Source organism: Capsicum annuum, chromosome 12 (genome assembly GCF_002878395.1).
Source record: "Capsicum annuum cultivar UCD-10X-F1 chromosome 12, UCD10Xv1.1, whole genome shotgun sequence".
Lineage (NCBI taxonomy): Eukaryota > Viridiplantae > Streptophyta > Magnoliopsida > Solanales > Solanaceae > Capsicum > Capsicum annuum.
In genome coordinates, this window is record NC_061122.1 from 5,004,196 (window position 1) to 5,024,046 (window position 19,851).

Sequence of the window (19,851 nt, forward strand, 5' to 3'; positions counted from 1 at the left end):
AGGCATCTTGGGAAGTGGATCCTGCATTGCAGGTGATTATACAGAAAGTTCAGACACAACCTTTTAAATCCTACACTTGGTATGGTGGCCAACTTAGATGGAAAGGAAGGTTACTGATAGGTGATGATCAATAGTTGAAGATTGACATTATTTATTTGTGGCATAGTACTCTACAAGGTGGACACTCAGGCATAGATGCTACTATATGGAGGTTACAATCCCACTTCTATTGGAAAACACTTACTGCAGATGTGAGGAGGTTCATCAATCAGTGTGATGTTTGACAAAGACATAAGTATGATGCAGCTGCTTCTCCAGGGTATTTGCAACCTCTACCTGTCCCTGAAGGTGTATAAACTAATATTTGCTTAGATTTTATTGAAGGTCTGCCTAAATCCCAAGGTAAAGATGTCATCTTGGTGGTGGTAGACAAACTCACCAAATACAGTCACTTCTTAGGTCTGCAACCCCCATACACAACTCAGTCAGTTGCTAAATGCTTCATGGATAATATCTTTAAACTACATGGATTACCTGTTACCATGACTAATGACAGAGATCCAGTCCTCGTAAGTGCTTTTTGGCAAGAATTATTCACCTTGCAAGGTGTACAACTTCAGAGATCTACTGCTTGCCACCCTCAAACTGCTGGCCAAACTGAGGTGGTCAACAGGACCTTAGAGACTTACTTGAGATGTTTTTGCTCTGATTGTCCAAGAGAATGGGCTAATCATCTCTCCCTGGCTGAGTGGTGGTACAATACTACCTATCACACCACTATCAAATGCACACCTTATGAAGCTTTATATGGTCAAAAACTTCCCATTCATCTACCTTACTTAGTGGGTGAAAATGCTGCAGAGATGGTAGACAGAAGTTTGGAGGCTAGAGAGGTTGTTATTCAGTTGCTAAAAGTTCCATATTATCAGGGCTCAACAAAGAATGCAAGACATTGCCAACAAGCATAGATCAGATAGGTCCTTTGAAGTAGGTGCTTGGGTTTATCTGAAATTGCAACCTTACAAACAAGTTTTAGTGGCTGCCAGGCCTTTTAACAAACTTGCTGCTAAGTATTATGGCCTCTATATAGTTGAAGACAAGATCGGAGTTGTTGCTTATAAGCTCTTACTGCCTAGTGATGTTCTCATTCACCCTACCTTCCATGTCTCTCAACTAAAGAGGTGTTATGCCTTACCTCAGAGTTTCACTCATCTGTCTGTCATACATCTTTCTAGTCCTTATTGCCCTATTCCAGAGAGGGTGTTAGATAATAGATTGGTCAAACGGGGAAACAAGGCTGTAGAGCAAGTCTTGGTGCAATGGACTGGAGTTGATGCAACACAAGCTACATGGGAATATACTTCCGAGTTACTGCTGAGGTTTCCTTCCTTTAATCCTTGAGGACAAGGATTTTCTTTAAGGGAAGGGTATTGATACAAGTTGGGAAACTGAAAATGAAGTAAAGCACAGCTGGAATCAACAAATTAGTTAGAAGTAGTTAAATTGTAGTAGAATTCAAAATTTTGTTTTTACTGTTCATTGCATCTATTACTGTAGCTCAAGTCACATAGGTAGTTAATCGGTTAGAGAGTTAGTTACAGCTGTCAAGTGGGATTGTTAGCTATAAAACCAAGCATTACTGGTGTAAGCATTCATTCATGAATAATATCTCAAGTTTATCTCTTCTATATTCTCTCTATAATCTCTTTTTAGCTTCAATTCTCGGATTAATCCCTGATTTAGCTATCATCTTCTTCAAGCATGGCTCCTAGATTAACAATTTTCAGTTGCGAATTCCTTTAAATGCATCATGATGGTTGGAGTATGAAACTCGCGAAAAAAGTGAGTTTAGGTGTGTCACCCAGAATCGATTTTGCACCCCGAAACGAAGGTTATATTAAGACGAATTTATCGCAGAAGAAAGGTAAAAGGATCGGAGAAGATTTCGATACACAGCGTAGATACATACGTTAAAATCACTAAAATTTCGAACAACCGTAAGTTCTAAACCCATACTTGCATATATGCAATGAGCTCAATGCTAAGAGCTTTACATTTTGAACTCATCAAGTTTAAGTTCTAAATCCGCTTCTATAAAAGATGGTACACCACGCCTAGTACCATCTGGTGTTAATACAACGGCTTTATCGCTGTATTTCCCAAAGTCTAACGTCTAATTTCCAACGCAAGCAAGCTAGACAACATATATATATGGAGCATGCATCATACTTACAGGTCACCATATGCACCATTACTGTTTCCTAGCGACGAAGAAGATATAAACTCATAGACAGATGGTGTCGCAACTACATTCTGGTCAGTCTTATGTCCAGGAGCGCTGGTGGTTTTGATTACGCGAGGATGAAGGCTTGAAGAAGGCTCTCTGCCATCTGGATTTGTTCAGGTGTACCGGATATGATCACTTTTCCATCACATTCTCCAGGACCGGGAGTTTGTAGGATGACTGCGGCTCCAGAGATCTGATCCATAACATAGGAAACCGATGCAATCAACATAAACTTAACATGTACATAATTATGCAAAGTTTTTATGACGTGATTTTGACTTGAGTATGACACTAAAAAAGAAAACCTTGGGCTCGGCATCACATCGATTTCATCCTAGTTCTTTTTGGAAGAATGTTGAATTTACCTCTTTCAGTCGAGTCAAATTAGAACCATTCTCGCCATAAACAGAATTAAAGTTTTGTTCTGAAACATTTTTCACGACGGTTTTTTTTGCTGCCCCGGCCTCCTGCATCCTGTTCAGCCAATGAAAGAGTAAGAAACATTACAAAGCAGATATATATAGCCTCCAAGGAATAAGAAATAGCGCAAAATTGTCAGGTATCAAGATGTCCTAATAAGACGAAACATTAAGAAATTGATTGTGTGCGCTAGTCCCGACTAAAACCTTCCACTCTCGATTTCACCATGAGAACTCTTCCAGCTACTCATGCTTTGTTTGATCGGCTTGCTCATCTTGGTATTCTTTCTATCCTTGGACTGCACCAATAAATACCTTCCAAACATTAAATTTCCATAAAGGTTATTCCAGACAAAGAAGAAAAGGAGGGAGCGAGCCTCGTAAGCAAATAGGATACAGCTTTCAAACCTGTTTGTCAGGTAACATTGTATGAGGACCGCCAAGTTTTGGCCCAAAACCAAGGTGATCTGTTTGGTAATGAGAAGAAAAGCTGGACAAGTGATCTGGCGACTGAGAAGGCATACTAATACCAAATTCATGTTGACCTCCATGGGAGTGCGAAGAACCTGAATAGTTTTTAGGTGCTGCTCCTTCAGAAACCAAGCTGGAAAAGACCATTTCCCTCAGCTTACCAGTAAGTTGAAAAAGGGCATTCTTCACATTATCATGCTCGCCAATGATCTGCAGAATAATGGCTCATTCATCCAGTTGCAAATAAAGCAAGAATGAACGCAAAAATATTTTCAAATCAAAAGATGCATTAAACGGCCTAGAATAATGCCTTTCTTCATTGGTCATTCCTAATATTGTCTAATCTGGTATTACCGCACATCCATTTTAGCATCCGCATCTCCGCAGCACTCATCTTGTGGATATGTTGGTCTTTAGCAGCCCAATATTCACTACCATATAACACAGCCGGTCGTATAGCTGTTCTATAGAACTTACCTTTCACTTCGGTAGATATCTTTCTATCACATAACACCTCCAGTAGCAGTTCTCCATTTCAACTATCCAGTTTTAATCCAATGAGTAACAACATCTGTCATTCCATTCTCTTGAAACGTCGAACCTCGATATCTAAATTGTTTGCATTTTGGCACCGCAATCCCAATCTAGTCCACCTCACTTCTCTCCTCTCATGCTAACTAAACCTGCAATGCATGTATTTAGCCTTACTTCAACTTATCTGAAAAACTCTTACTCTCTAACGTACTTTGCCATAGCTTTTTGTTGACACCCTCGCTAGTTTCGTCAATTAACACGTTATCATCAGCAAACAACATATACCATGAGACCTCGTAATATTGGATTGGTTAGCTCGTCCATAAGCTAGGATAAACAAGTAGGGACTCAATGTCGATCCCTGGTGTAAACCCACTATTATGCGAAGTTATCTATACAAGCCAGAGAATTAATAGAAGCTCAAAGTGATTTGTAATGCCCTTCATGTAAAAGAAAAAGAAAACTAGTAAACTGTATTTGGTACATTTTAATGAAGATGTTAAACTGAATTTGGTACATTTTTATGAATACTGACTTAATTATATGAAGTTAATCCACCATATCTAAAGTCTAAGATCTTAAACATGTTTGATGTAACACCATTACAAGATACAAGTGCAACAGGATTGATAATATTTTTTTCCCCTAATTCTCCGATATGAGATTGTTGTAATTGAGATTTACTCAGGCATTTTACACTCTTCTATTCCAATTTTGTTATTGGTTAACATAGAGGCTAACCTTATGGCGACAAAATACATTAGGAAGTACATAACTATCACTAGTTTGACTCATAGAGAACAAAATTGTAGTTTATGCTCATACCTGCACCACTGTGTCATGCTCTTCAGCACAGTTCGGAGCGTGCTCTGCACCAAATAGCTGTACTTCAACCCCCGTTGTAGAACCTACATCCGATGAAAATCTTCCTCTTTCATCGAGGAGGCACTTAATTTCACGCGGCCCGACTAAGATTCTTGCACTTATTGAGCCATCCTTAATAAATCCATGTTCACGGATAACATCTACAGATCTTTCAAACACTCGAATTGTGGCAACTTGTGCAGGCGAGTATAATGGCTCCAGTGTCTAAAGAAAATCTCAGAACAGTTAGAGAAGACTTGCATTTATAAATACCTGTCGAAGTGACATCAATGAAGCACAATGGAAAAAATTGCATGACTAGAAGTTAAATAGTGAGGAAGCAAATAGTCACCGAACTTCAAGCGAAGATATGGTGGCAACACGTTCTTTTGACCGTAGTGCTGGAGTGGAAAACTTTATAGAAGCGCCAGTATCTTTCTCTAAACCTTTCACAATATTAGCACCCCTGCCAATCACACCTCCAGCAGCGACGTAAGAGCAAAGCAATCTAAAGACTACTTTTCTTTGAGCACAGTCAGCATCCAGATTCAATGCGCTATCAAAATCGGATGATAATGAATGGGCAACTGGAGAATGATTAACAGCATTTCTCGCTAACGGTTGTATTGAGGATTTTGCATCCAAAGGAAAGTCCACAGATTGTTCATGCAATGCACCTTTTGAAGTAACGTGGGGTGTGTTTCTCTCAGCTGGTAAGCGAATTTGAAGACGTCGAGAAACATGAACTAGTGCTTTCTTTACTGCAACAATTGCACCCATTATCTGCATTGTTTTAAATAATCATTTAGAGATAGAACAAATCAAATGCATATTTTTCCCCTACAAAGAAAATCACTTCATTTGCCACATCCAAATGCATCTCAATATTCCATTACAGAAGACAAACTAGAAAAAAACCATCACAGAATAAGGAGTTTGTTAAGGAGATAGGTTAATACAAATGTAATAGAGGATCTAAGTATCATTTAGTCACAAGAGTTAGTTAGGAAGGTAGTTAGTTATCTTCTAGAAGAATACTACTCTATATATACATAGGCTACATGTACTACTCATTACAGTGAATAATACAGATTGACAGTTTCTTCTTCTCTCATTTATCCTAGTCTTCTACTTCTCTTCTTTTTCTTCTACTTCTCCATCTTCATCACCTTCATACTCTACTGCTTCTTACTGCTTCTTGATCATTAACTTAGCTGCTTCTTAATCACTAATTCATCATGGTATCGGAGCTTCATTGATTCAAATCAGTGCTCACGCGATCCTATATTCTTCTTGATATCAAGAAATTCATATTTCGTTTGAATCTGTTGGGCATTATCAGAATCTCAAGTCATGGATTCAACTGCAGCTCCCTCAGTTCCTACTCAGAGCAGTTCACATTCCTCTGCAATTCAGGATATTAATCATCCTCTGCACCTATCTGTTGCGGATGTTTCTGGTAACTCTCTTGTTTCATTCCAGTTGAAAGGAAGTGAGAATTTTGTTTGGAGTAAAGCAATTAGAATTGCATTATTAGGGCGTAATAAATTTGGCCTTGTTGATGGATCTTGTAAGAAAGAAGTTCCTCTGTTGAATTGTGTAATGGGAAAGAGTAAATGCAATTGTTCTGTCATGGTTAATGAATTCTCTATCTTCTGATCTTCTTGGTGGAATAGTGTATGCATCTAATGCACATCTTGTTTGGCAAGATTTAAAAGAAAGATTTGATAAGATTGATAGTTCAAGAACCTATAATTTCCATCAAGAAATTGCTACTATCTCTCAAGGAGTTCAGTCTGTTTCTGTCTACTTTACTAAGCTAAAAAACTTGTGGGATGAGTTTGATTCTATGGTGCCATTTCCTGCTTGCAATTGTGAGACAACAACAACAACAACAACAACAACAAACCCAGTTTATTCCCACAAAGTGGGGTCTAGGGAGGGTAAGATATACGCAGTCCATACCGCTACCTTGAAGAAGTAGAGAGGCTGTTTCCGATAAAACCCCCGGCCTGCTTGCAATTGAGAGAAATTAAGAGAATTTGTGTTGTATCTTCAGAGGCAAAAACTGTACCAATTTCTGATGGGATTAAATGACACATACTCTCAAGCAAGAAGTCAGATATTACTAATGACACCCTTACCTACTGTTAACATGGCATACTCCATGATCATAAGTGATGAAAGTCAGAAGTCTGTGGTTCAAGCTGTCAATGCCACAGGTCTTCTTGCTGCTGCACCTAATATAGGTGATGCTGTAGCCATGTACTCTAAGTCCAGTCACTCAGGTGGTGCATATCATGAAGGGAAAAGAGGTTATAACACCAACTATAATCCAAATGCAGTATGTGATCACTGCAAACTGAAGGGGCGGTACAAGAGTGAGTGCTTTCAGTTGGTTAGATATCCAACAGGGCGCCTATGGTGATTCCAAAGGGAATATTGAGACCAAAAACAACTATGGTCACAACAAGGGTATGATCACAGATCCAAGCAAAGAAGAATTGGTCCTAGTGCACACAATGCTAGAGCTGAGGATTGGTACTGTCAGCCACTGCAAATGCAATCTCAGGGTGCTACTCAAGCATCACAGTCAACCTACAACATGCAAAATACAGGAGCTGTAGTCATGCCACCAAGGTTCACACCTGAACAATATGAGCAGATTGTCATATGTTGCAGAACCAAGTTCCAGTGCATAACATGACTACTTCAGCTCTCTCAGCTAACTCTGCAAACTTGTTAGGTACTTATAGTGCCTTACTAGTTACAAATGATCCACAAGAATGGATCATTGACACAAGGGCTACTAATCACATAACTGCAGATATTGATTTTCTGAATCACGATTCAATATCTGAGTCTGTGCAACCTATGAAGGTGGTGTTACCAAATGGTTATGTTTCACAAGTTACACATACTGGAACCAGTAACATATCTGATAATACCTCTCTCACAAATGTGTTTCACATTCCACCATTTAAATATAATCAGTTATCAGTCTCAAAAAGCTACTAAACAACTACAATGTTCAGCTACCCTTTTTCCTAACTTTTGTGTGTTTCAGGATCTTTGGAGTGGAAAGGTGAAGGAGATTGATAGAAAAAGAGATGGATTATACTTCTTACTGAATAAAGGACTACCAGGAACCAAAAAAACCAGCTTCAATGTGATGCCTGTAAATAGTACTAATAGGGAACTATGACATAAAAGACTTGGCCATGTTTCCTACAAAATACTGAATAGATGGCTAGGATCAGAAAATAAAAATACTACATGCAGTATTTGCCCATTTGCTAAACACGCTAGGCTACCTTTTCCAACTAGTGCATCAGTTAGTGAAAAGGCCTTTGATCTAGTCCATATGGACCTTTGGGGCCCTATAGAATACCTACTTGTGATGGTCATAAATGCTTTCTTACTATTGTAGATGATTACTCAAGAATGACATGGATCTTTCTACTCAAATTAAAGTCTGATGTGTTTGTTGTGCTTAAGTATTTCCTTTCTTACATTCAGAATCAATTTCATACTTGTATAAAAACCTTAAGAACTGATAATGGAACAGAGTTTGTAAATAGTTTATGTGGTGAATTGTTTACTCAGGTATAAACCATCAAAGTTCTTGTTCTTATACTCCACAACAAAATGGAGTTGCAGAAAGAAAACATAGACATCTGTTAGAAATGACTAGAGTTATTAGGTTTCAGGCTAACATCCCTCTCAAATATTGGGGGCACTGTGTTAAGGCTGCTACTTACTTAATTAACGGACTGCCTACACCTGTAATTAGTCATGTAACACCTTATAAAAGGTTGTATAACAGGAAGCCTTCCCTTGATCATTTAAGAGTGCTAGGTTGCCTGTGTTATGCAAAGACTGTTAATGAATCAGACAAACTTATGCCTAGATCAAGAGAGATATGGGATATTCAGAAACTAAGAAGGGATACATTCTACTTGATCTGACTAACAAAACTTTTTTTGTGAATAGGGATGCCATATTCATGAAAGATATATTTCCATTCAAAAGTCAGTTTACTCAAATCATCTAGATTACTCAATCACCTGAAACAATTTTCCCTATGTCCGATCAAGATCTGTTACTAGACACCGGCAATCCTATGACTCTAAGAACTGCTATTGAGTTGCTTGTATCTCAAGCACCTATGCAACAACAGTCAACTACTGATGCTATAAACTCACCTCAGCCATCTTTGTCCACTACAATGCCTTCTTCTACAACAACTCAAACAAGAACTGCAACCACAAGAACAACATATGTTCCTAACACTAGACAAACTAGAAGTACAACTGCTAGACAAGCTCAAGAGTTGCAGAGAAAATCTGCAATCACATCCTCCTGGATGGATGAAAGACTGTGTCATTAACAATCAATGACAATGTTTCTTATCCCTTATCTGACTATATATCATATGATAAATTGTCATCTAAATATCAATGTTACTTGTCTGCATTTTCTAACAATGTTGAACCAACAAGTTATGCAGAAGCTATCAAGGATCCCAGGTGGATAGAAGCTATTGAAACTGAAGTTGCAGCCCTTGAAAGCAACAACATTTGGACAGTGGTTCCTTTACCTGGAGGCAAGAAGCCAATTGGATGCAAATGGATCTACAAGGTGAAATACAAGTCAACAGAAGAAGTGGAGAGATTCAAGGCAAGGCTAGTTGCTAAAGGGCTATAGCCAAAAAAAAAGGGATTGATTATCACGAGACTTTCAGTCCTGAGTAGTATATAAAATAGTATTCCTCTAGAAGATACTTCTTAGGTGTTGAGTTTGCCAGATCTCATCAGAGAAAGTATGTTCTTGAAATCATATCTGAAACTGGACTTAGTGCTGCCAAACCAGCCCCTGAACCTATGGACACTACTACAGAGTTAACCACTAGTGAGTATGATTAGCATATCAAGGAAACTGATCAAGATGGTGATGTGCTTGCTGACCAAGGTGCCTATCAAAGACTTGTAGGCAAGCTGTTGTATCTAATAGTAACCAGACCAGATATAGCATATAGTGTACAAACACTAAGTCAATTCCTACATAAACCAAAATAGTCTCATATGAATGCAGCTCTCAGAATTGTTAAGTATATCAAGGGCAAACCAGAACAAGGTCTACTATTGTCTAGCTACAAAAAAGATGTACTCACAGCCCATTGTGATGCAAACTAGGCTGCTTGTGCATTCTCTAGGAAATCTATCACAGGGTACACTATCAAACTTGATGATTCACTCATCTCATGGAAGTCAAAGAAGCAAGCTACTGTGTCTAGAAGCTCAGCTGAATCTAAGTGCAGGAGTCTAGCTTCCACAGTAGCTGAACTTGGACTATTAGCCTAATATCAGATCTTGGAGTTTAGATTCAGTTACCAGTTACAGTCTTTAGTGACAGTAAAGCTGCAATTCAGATTTCAGCAAATCTTGTGTATCATTAGAGGACTACACACATAGAAATAGATTGTCACTTTATTAGAGAAAAGATTCAACAAGGCTTAATAAAGCCTAAATGCATTTCAGCACATGATCAACCTGCAGATGCTCTAACCAAAAGTCTAAACAGAGTCCAACATGAATACTTAATCTCTTGGACTTGCTAACATATTTGCAGTACCAAGTTTGAGGGGGAGTGTTAAGGAGATAGGTTAAAACAAATGTAATAGAGGACCTAAGTATCATTTAGTTACACAAGTTAGTTAGAGAAGTAGTTAGTTATCTTCTAGAAGAATACTACTCTATATATACATAGGCTACATATACTACTCATTTGTTAATTATTGCCTCACTTTCTGCAGTAAAAGTAGGAGTAGTTGCTGGACATTATCCAGCTTTTTTAGCCATGTTCTCAACTTAGTTTAGTTGTTGTTTTTTAGGTGTTAATGGTTCTGTTTTTTAGGATGTTGCTGATCATGGAATCATGTGCAAGTAGTTGCTTAATTATTGGATTTGGTTGTAGCGATTTTTTCTATTTAAGCACAATTTCATTTTAATGAAAAACACAGCTTTCCAGCAACAAATACTTTCTCTGTTTCTTGCCTTTGTTCTGTTTCTAAGAGTGAAGTTAACTTAAAATTCTAACAAATTGGTATCAAAGCTCTCTTCTTGAGGGACCTGCATTTGAAGGAAATATATCTTTCTCGTCTTGTTTTTTCTTTTATGGATTCAAAGACTCCTTTCACTACACTAGCACCACCAGTCTTCAAAGATGAAGGCTATCATGTCTGGGCAGCAAGAATGGAGGCACACATGGAGGCAAAAGATCCATGGGAAGCTGTTGAGGAGGACTATGAAGTTCCTCCTTTGCCTGAAAATCCAACCATGGCGCAGATTAGGAATTACAAGGAAAAGAAAACAAGAAAATCAAAAGCTAGAGCAACGTTATTCGCTGCAGTCTCATCTGAAATCTTTGTCAGGATTATGACATCGAAATCAGTTTTTGAGGTCTGAAATTTCTTAAAGAAAGAATATGAAGGAGATGAACGGATCAAAGGTATGCGTACTCTTAACCTGATCCGAGAATTTGAACTTCAGAAGATGCAGGATTCAGAGACAATCAAAGAGTATTCTGATAGATTACTCAACATTGCCAACAATGTAAGATTACTTGGCTCTGAATTTCCTGATTCTAGATTGGTTCAAAAAATTCTCGTAACAGTCCCCGAAAGGTTTGAAACAACTATTTCCTCGCTGGAAAATTCGAAGCATCTGCCACAGATTAATTTGGCAGAATTATTGAATGCTTTGCAGGCACAAGAACAGAGAAGACTAATGAGGTCTGAAAGATCTGTTCAGGGTGCACTACCTGCAAAAGTTCAATCAAACCAGGGAGACAAAGAAAAGAAAAAGCAGAACAAAAAGGAAAATTCAAGTTCTCATTCTCCTGGGATCAACAGGGGAACGAAACGTGATTTTCCTCCTTGCAAGCATTGTGGAAAGAAGGGTCATCCACCGTTCAAATGTTGGAGAAGCCCAGACCAACAATGTGAGAAATGTCGGCAGATGTGACATCGTCAGAAGGTTTGCAAAAACACTCAGCAAACTAATGTTGCACAGGTAGCTAATCAGGAAGATGAAGAGCAACTCTTTGTAGCAACATGTTTGGCAACTAGCTGCCCGAGTGACAAGTGGCTTATTGACAGCGGTTGCAGAAACCACATGACATTTGATCGTGATCTCCTCAAGGAGTTGGATACTTCAGTAATTTCCAAAGTACAAGTTGGTAATGGAGACTACATTCCTGCCGAAGGCAAAGGTACTGTGGAAATGAAATGCTCCTCAGGTACAAAACTAATCAAAAATGTGTTTTTTGTACCTAATATTAGTCATAGTTTGTTAAGTGTCGGGCAGATGCTTGAGAATGGTTTCAAAATTTTCTTTGAAACCAATTACTGTCAAATCAAGGATGAAGATGGCAGAAACTTATTCAAGGTAATGATGAAGGGAAGGAGCTTTACATTGGATCTTTTAGATCATGAGAAAAAAGTCTATTCTGCAACTAAAATCAAAGCACAAGTTTGGCACAAAACACTCGAACATTTCAACCATGCTGCGGTAATAAACTCACAAAAGAAAGATATGGTTCGCGGGCTGCCTAATCTTGAAGTCGAAATACCAGATTGCAAAACTCGTCAATTTGGCAAGCAAGCAAGGCTACCTTTCAAGAAAACAACCTGGAGAGCCACTGAGAAGCTAAAATTAATCCACACAGATTTGGCTGGTCCTCACCGAACTCCGTCACTCAAAAGGAGTAAGTACTACATTGTTTTCATTGATGACTATACGAGAATCTGTTGGATTTATTTTCTCAGGTTCAAGTCAGAGGTTGCCACTATTTTTGGAAATTCAAGCAATGGATTGAAACTCAAAGTGGCTGTACCAATCATTAAGGTCCGACAACGGCAAGGAGTACACATCTGATCAGTTCAATACATTTTATGAAGAAGCCGGAATTGAACACCAACTCACTGCTCCATATAATCCACAGCAAAATGGAGTTAGTGAGAGGAAGAATTGTACCATAATGAAGATGGCTCGATGCTTGTTGCATGAAAAGTGTTTGCCAAAAGAGTATTGGGCAGAAACTGCTCATACATCAGTCTTTCTACTCAACGGGCTTCCAACAAAAGCATTAGAAGGAAAGACACCATTTGAAATCTGGTATGGTTATACACCTTTAAAAAATCTCAAAGTGTTTGGATGTTTGTGCTTTACTTATGTGCCACAGAGTAAAAGAGATAAGCTTGATAAAAAGGCAGAAGTTGGAATATTTGTGGGTTATAGCGTTGTTTCTAAGGCTTACAGAGTTTTCAAACCTCATACAAGGAAAATTCTGCTAAGTAAAGACTTCATTTCATGGAGGATGAAAAATGGAACTGGGAAGAAGCAGAACCAGTGCTATTTCCAGATCAAAGTAAAATACCTCAGTTGAAAGAAGATGAATTGGTGGATGATGTTCCGGTTAGAGGCACAAGATCACTATCTGATATCTATCAGAGATGCAGATTTTTGCGAAGCAGAAAAAAATCCGAAATGGAGAGCTGCAATGAAGGAAGAACTCACCATGATTGAGAAGAACCAGACTTGGAAACTTGTGAAAAGATCGAAAGACAAGAAAGTCATAGGAGTGAAGTGGATTTTCAGAACCAAGCTGAACGCAAATGGCTCTATCAACAAGCACAAAGCCAGACTTGTTGTAAAGGGGTATGCTCAAATTTTTTGTATTGATTTTTCTGATACATTTGCTCCTGTTGCTAGATTAGAAACCATCAGATTGTTGTTGGCTATAGCTGCACAAAATGGTTGGAAAATGTTTAAGCTAGACGTTAAATCAGCATTCTTGAATGGCTATCTTGAGGAGGAAATTTATGTTGAACTTGGTACAACAGGATTGATGAACATTTGGTGCAGTTGGGTTTTAGAAAAAGCCTCAGCGAAGCTATTCTCTACATTAAAGGTGATGAAACAAACCTTATTGTTATTTCACAATATGTAGATGACCTGCTAGTTACAGGAAGCAATCATGAGCTTGTTCAGAAATTTAAAGAAGATATGCAGCATACTTTCGAGATGACGAACTTGGGAGAAATGATTTATTTTCTAGGAATGGAAATCAAGCAAGATCAAAATGAAGTTTTCATCTCTCAAAAGAAGTATGCAAGAGACATCTTGAAAAAGTTCAGGATGGAAAATTGCAAAGAAACAACTACTCCGATGTGTCAAAAGGAGAAGTTGAGCTAAAATGATGAAGCTGAAAAAGTAGATGAGACTCTTTACAGAAGTATGGCTGGATGTCTTATGTATCTTACAGCAACTACACCCGACATTTTATATGTTGTAAGTTTTCTATCTAGATTTACTAATTGTGCAACCAACACTCATTTTAGAGCAGCAAAAAGGGTGATAAGATATGTTAAGGGAACACTGAATTTTGGAATCAAGTTTAATGCAAATCAGAAGCACGTGTTGCAGGGGTATTCTGATAGTGATTGGGGTGGTTCTTCTGAAGACATGAAGAGCACTTCTGGTTATTGTTTTAGTCTTGGTTCAGGTATATTTTCTTGGTGCTCTAAAAAGCAAGAAATTGTTGCACAATCGACGGCTGAAGCTAAGTTCATTGCAGCAACAACTGCTGCAAATCAAGCCTTATGGCTTAGAAAAGTGCTACTTGATCTGAATTTAAAGCAAGAGAAATGCACAGAGGTGTTTGTAGATAATCAAACAGCTAATCTTGTTTTCATGCAAAAACCAAGCATTTCAATATCAAATTATTCTTTCTCAGAGACGTGCAGAAACAAGGATTGATTGGGTTAAAGTACTACAAGACGGATCTTCAACTGACAGATATGTTTATCAAAGCCTTGCCAAAGAGCTGATTTGAATTTCTCAGAGAAAGACTTGGAATTTGCAGCAACTGAAGCAAGGAGGAGTGTTGCTTATTGCCTCACTTTCTGCAGTAAAAGTAGGAGTAGTTGCTGGACATTATCCAGCTTTTTTAGCCATGTTCTCAACTTAGTTTAGTTGTTGTTTTTTAGGTGTTAATGGTTCTATTTTTTAGGATGTCGCTGATCATGGAATCATGTGCAAGTAGTTGCTTAATTATAGGATTTGGTTGTTGCAATTTTTTCTATTTAAGCACATTTTCAGTTTAATGAAAAAAACAGCTTTACAGCAACAAATACTTTCTCTGTTTCTTGCCTTTGTTCTGTTTCTAAGAGTGAAGTTAACTTAAAATTCTACCAAAAATGAATAATACAGGCTGACAGTTTCTTTTCCTCTCATTTACTCTAGTCTTCTACTTCTCTTCTTTATCTTCTATTTCTTCATCTTCATCACCTTCATACTCTAGTGCTTCTTGATCACTAACTTAGCTGCTTCTTAATCGCTAATTCATCGGAGTTCCTTTCAACTTACATTCCACTACATGAACCGGTAAGCAAATTAGCAAAAAGTAATAATAGGCCAACAAAAAGTGAAAGAGAACATGGGAAAATAGTATAAAAGCATGCAAAAGTTGCGACATGCTTCCATGCAAGTAGTATAGAAGGATGCCCATTTCCAAATCTAGTAAGTCCTTCATTTCACCTCAATGAATAATAACTATCTTTCGGCTTTCTCAACTCTCACATCAATTCACACACTATGTTTTCCCTCCTTTTTCAATGATTGTTTTTTAGTGTCGCTGTCGAACATGTGGCAGCTACATAGGGACTTTGATTTACCTCAAAGGTTACCAAGTTTAACAGATTCCATCTGCATCCCACTGTAAGGCAGAAGATCAACACAGGTGTGGAGGGCGGTAACCATACAAGTGAAACCCTTTCCCCAAACCCACATTTTATTATCATTCTCACTACACTCTAAAGAAAAGATTAGTCATACGAATCCAATATTTCATATCTTCTCTAGTTAGTCGAAAAGTTGGTAGCAGCAAACACATTAAACTACCGAAAGCAATTTAAGATGTCAATACAACGTCACCTCAATCTCAAACTAGCTGGAATTTCTATACAAAACATCTATATTCATTCCCTATCTCTATGAGGTAGGGGTACGGTCTACATACATTCTACCCTCTTCAGACCCCACTGGCGGTGGATTACACTGGGTATGTCGTTGTTGTTATCTTCTATACTCATTCCCCTCCATTTCATTTCCGTACTCAATAATTTATGACAAGTTAGGGGTTCTCCCTCGAGCAAACACATTAAACTATCTATTGCAACCCTTAATCTCAAACTAGTTGGAATTTCTATATAAATCTTTTATATTCATTCTCTATCCTTATGAGATAGCTGTAAGGTTAGTGTACACCCTACCCTCCCCAGACCGCAATTGCGGGATTACATTGAGTATGTTGTCGTTGTTATCTTCTATATTCATCCCACTCCATTTCATTTCAGTACTCAAAAATTTGTGACAAGTTAGGGGCTCTCTAAGAGGGTTCCCTCATCAGCAAACACATTAAACTAACCATTGAAAGCAATTTGAAATGTCAATACAATGACACCTCAAGCTCAAACTAGTTGGAATTTCTATAAGGTTTGTGTACACTCTACCCTCCCCAGACCCCACTTGTATGATTACACTAGATATGTTGTTGTGCTTCTATATACATCCCACTCCATTTCATTTCAATACTCAATAACTTTTGTCAAGTTAAGAGGGTTCTCTCAAAAGCAAACACATTAAACAAACTATTGAAAGAAATTTGAAACGTGAATACAACGACGGCGCCTCGATCTTAAACTAGTTGAAATATCTATATAAATCTTCTATATTCATTCTATATCTTTACGAGGTAGGGTAAGGTCTGCGTACACTCTATCCTTCCCGAGACCCCACTTGTGGGATTACATGGGATATATTGTTGTTGCCGTTGTTATCTTCTATATTCATTCTACTCCATTTCATTTTGGCACAAAATAACTTGCGACAAGTTAGGGGTTCTCTCGATAGCAAACACATTACACTAACTATCGAAAGCAATGTCAATATAACAACGACACGTCACTCTCAAACTAGTTAAAATTCCTATATATAAATCTTCTATATACATTCTCTATAATGTCTATGTACACTCTACCTTCCCAAACTCCAAGGTATGTTGTCATTGCTATCTTCTATATCCATTCCACTACATTTCATTTCAATATTCAATAATTTACAACAACTTAGGGGCCCTCTCAATCACATTGTCAAACAATCACTAATCGAACGAAAAAAACAAACGCCAAACACGAAAACAACACAAACCATACAACACAACAACATTAACATCTCCAAACAGACAAAACAACCAAACGTACCCTCACCTGAATCAACTCTATAAGGTCTACGTACACTCTACCTTCCCAAACCCTTAGGTATGTTGGTTTTGCTATCTTCTATATCCATTCCACTACATTTCATTCAATACTCAATAATTCACAACTTTTTAGGGGTCCTCTCGATCGCATGGTCATACAATCACAAATCGAACAAAAAAACCAAACATGAAAACCAGCAACTCTATATAAGGTCTACGTACACTCTACCTTCCCCATACCGTTCAGTATATTGTTGTTGCTATCTTCTATATCCATTCCACTCCATTTCATTTCCATACTTAATAATTCACAACTTAGCGGTCCTCTCAATCACATTGTCATACAACCACTAATCAAACAAAAAACCCAAACGCCAAACACGAAAACAACACAAACCCATACAACACAACAACATTAACATCTCCAAACGGACAAAACAACCAAACATACCCTCGCCTGAATCAACTCTATCAGGTCTCCGTACACTCTACCTTCCCCAGACCCTTAGGTATGTTGTTGTTGCTATCTTCTATATCCATTTCATTTCCATACACAATAATTCACGACGACTTAAGCGTCCTCTCAATCACATTTGTAACACCCTATACTTTCAGACTTGAACGTAAATTGTCATCTCTACTTGTACACATTCCAAAAACCATAAATCTATTGTGAATATAGTGTTTTAATCAACTATGTAGTGTATAAATCTAGTTGAGCATGAATTGAGATCATGAGGTCCCCTAACTCAAGGACGAGTTGAAAGCTTTTCCATCGATTGAGTTTTAGTAAGCGTCAAAACTTGGGTCAACTTCAATCGGTCATTACCCTTTGTATGTATTGAATTAGAGTGCCTACTATATATCAAATAAAAGGCATTCGAATTATCTTTCCAACGATACCAATTTCGCAAAAATCCGACACCCGAGGAAGAAGTTATGGCTTTGCAAAGTGGAGTGTGTCGTGCAACATAAGGTCTGCGACGCACACCCTAACTTATGCCATAAGGTGTGCGACGCACAACCTAATGTGTGCGATAAAGAGTGCGCCGCACAACCTATATTATGCGATAAGTTGTGCGCCGCATACATTACTACTCAAGTGATTTAAACACTCCATTTTTGGGGCAAAATGGTCCTTTTCCCACCCTTATTTAGCCATAAACACGAAATTCAGTCCCCAAATACCCCAAAAATACACCTTCATGCATCAAAATTGCTCAAGTTCTCTCCTTAGGGTTTCAAAATAAAAACCCAAGCAACTCAAGATTCAACCGTGGGTTTTTAAAACTAATTGCATATTTGGAATCTCCAGAACGTAGGCTTCAAGAAACACCTATCATCTTCGCATATAGAGGTACGTGGGGTTATCCTAAAATCTCATGGGCCTTTAAATTCATGTTTTACAATGGGGGTTTTGAAACTACGAATATAATCATGTTTTGAACGTTTCTATAATATTGATTTGGTCTTCAGGCCTATTTCCGAAGTGATTTGACATATTATATATGTATATGCATGTGTTTCGAAAAGGTGTTAATTTGAGAGCATGAATTATATGGAATCCCTCTCTTGATGTGAATTTGTTTTAAATGTTCATATGATGTAAATTGATTGAAAACATCTTGAAAAACATGATATGAAATGTTTTGAGAATTGATATGATTTTGACTTGAAAACGAGAGGGCTATTTGTGTTGAAACATGTTGAATACAATGGTTGAATGAGAAGAATGATGTGATATTGATGGCTTGCAAGTCGGGTATGACGATACCCTACAGAATATGATATGTGATTGAATCAGATGAAATTTGAATGCATTGATTTTACATGAGATAGGTGGATACTCGAAGAAGGCGTTTGAGTGTAAGGGCTCATCGCTGGAAACCGTGTTTGCCGACATGGGAATTTGGTACCCTGCTTTGTGATCTTGCGTACCTAACTTTATGTTATTCCCAAGTTGGGACTATGGTTAGGAGCCCTGCTTTGTGATCTTGTGCACTACCATTGGGTCGAGACACCCTGCTATGTGATCTTGTGTGTCTTCCCCTCACTTATACTCTAATCTCGGCGGCAACCGAGGTTTGACAGTTGGTGTAAATATGACATGTAGGGTATTCCACCTAGCTCAGCTGCATTACATTGTTGTTGAAAACAATTGCATTACGCCCATGTGTTCTCAAATGATTTGATATGAAACTGCTTTATAATGGCTCTCAACTATATTTTGTAAAAAATATTATGTTTTGTTTTGATATCTCTGCGTACCAGTACTTTTGTATTGACCCCCTTCCCTCCCAGGTTCGGAGGCACAGTCTAGGGGTCCAGAAAATCAGTAGATTCCTCAGACAGATTTGCAGAGTCACTTGGTGAGCCTTCTATATTTTGGAAGGCCTGATATCTGGTAGTTTCACTTATCATTTATTAGTTTTGGGTCTACTGGGGGCCTTGTCCCAGTTTTCAGATAGATATTTGTTTCAGTCATGTAGTAGAGATTTCGCAGACGTTATAGAGATGTTGTGTTGAGATTGTGGGACATTATTTCCCGTTATTGATTTCATATGATTCTTGACCATGTTTCCGTAATATTGTTTATCTTCCGCATTTCTTTTATCATATGAGTTATGTGCATGATTATCAGACAAATAGGGGTGTTTCGGGCCTTCATGGTTCGGAATGCTCGTCACGGCCAAGGCCCCGGTTCGGGTCGTGACAACATTGTCATACAATCACTAATTGAGCAACACAACAACACTAACATCTCCAAACAGACAAAATAACCAAACATACCCTCACCTAAATCAACTCGTACACTCTACCTTCCACAGACCCTTAGGTATGTTGTCGTAGCTATCTTCTACATCCATTCCACTACATTTCATTGCAATACTCAATAATTCACAATAACTTAGGGGTCCTCTCAATCACATTGTCATACAATCACTAATCGAA

General features: G+C 38.1%; 1 protein-coding gene across 3 annotated transcripts in view; it reads right to left on the bottom strand.

Moving 5' to 3' along the window:
- Window positions 1-1,962: 1,962 nt before the first annotated feature.
- The window catches only part of LOC107850804 (KH domain-containing protein HEN4), a 21,809-nt gene continuing 3,920 nt past the window's right edge, over window positions 1,963-19,851 (bottom strand). For 2 of the 3 annotated variants that reach the window (XM_016695568.2, XM_047400613.1), the window contains exons 2-7: window positions 4,933-5,358; window positions 4,537-4,800; window positions 3,115-3,387; window positions 2,914-3,005; window positions 2,653-2,761; window positions 1,963-2,480 (exon numbers count right to left, since the gene is read on the bottom strand). In XM_016695568.2, coding sequence (XP_016551054.1) covers window positions 2,352-2,480; window positions 2,653-2,761; window positions 2,914-3,005; window positions 3,115-3,387; window positions 4,537-4,800; window positions 4,933-5,358 — 1,293 coding nt within the window. In that variant the 3' untranslated portion in view covers window positions 1,963-2,351. Of the gene's footprint in view, window positions 2,481-2,652; window positions 2,762-2,913; window positions 3,022-3,114; window positions 3,388-4,536; window positions 4,801-4,932; window positions 5,359-19,851 lie in introns of those variants that run through there. The other variant, XM_047400614.1, reaches the window with a different exon arrangement.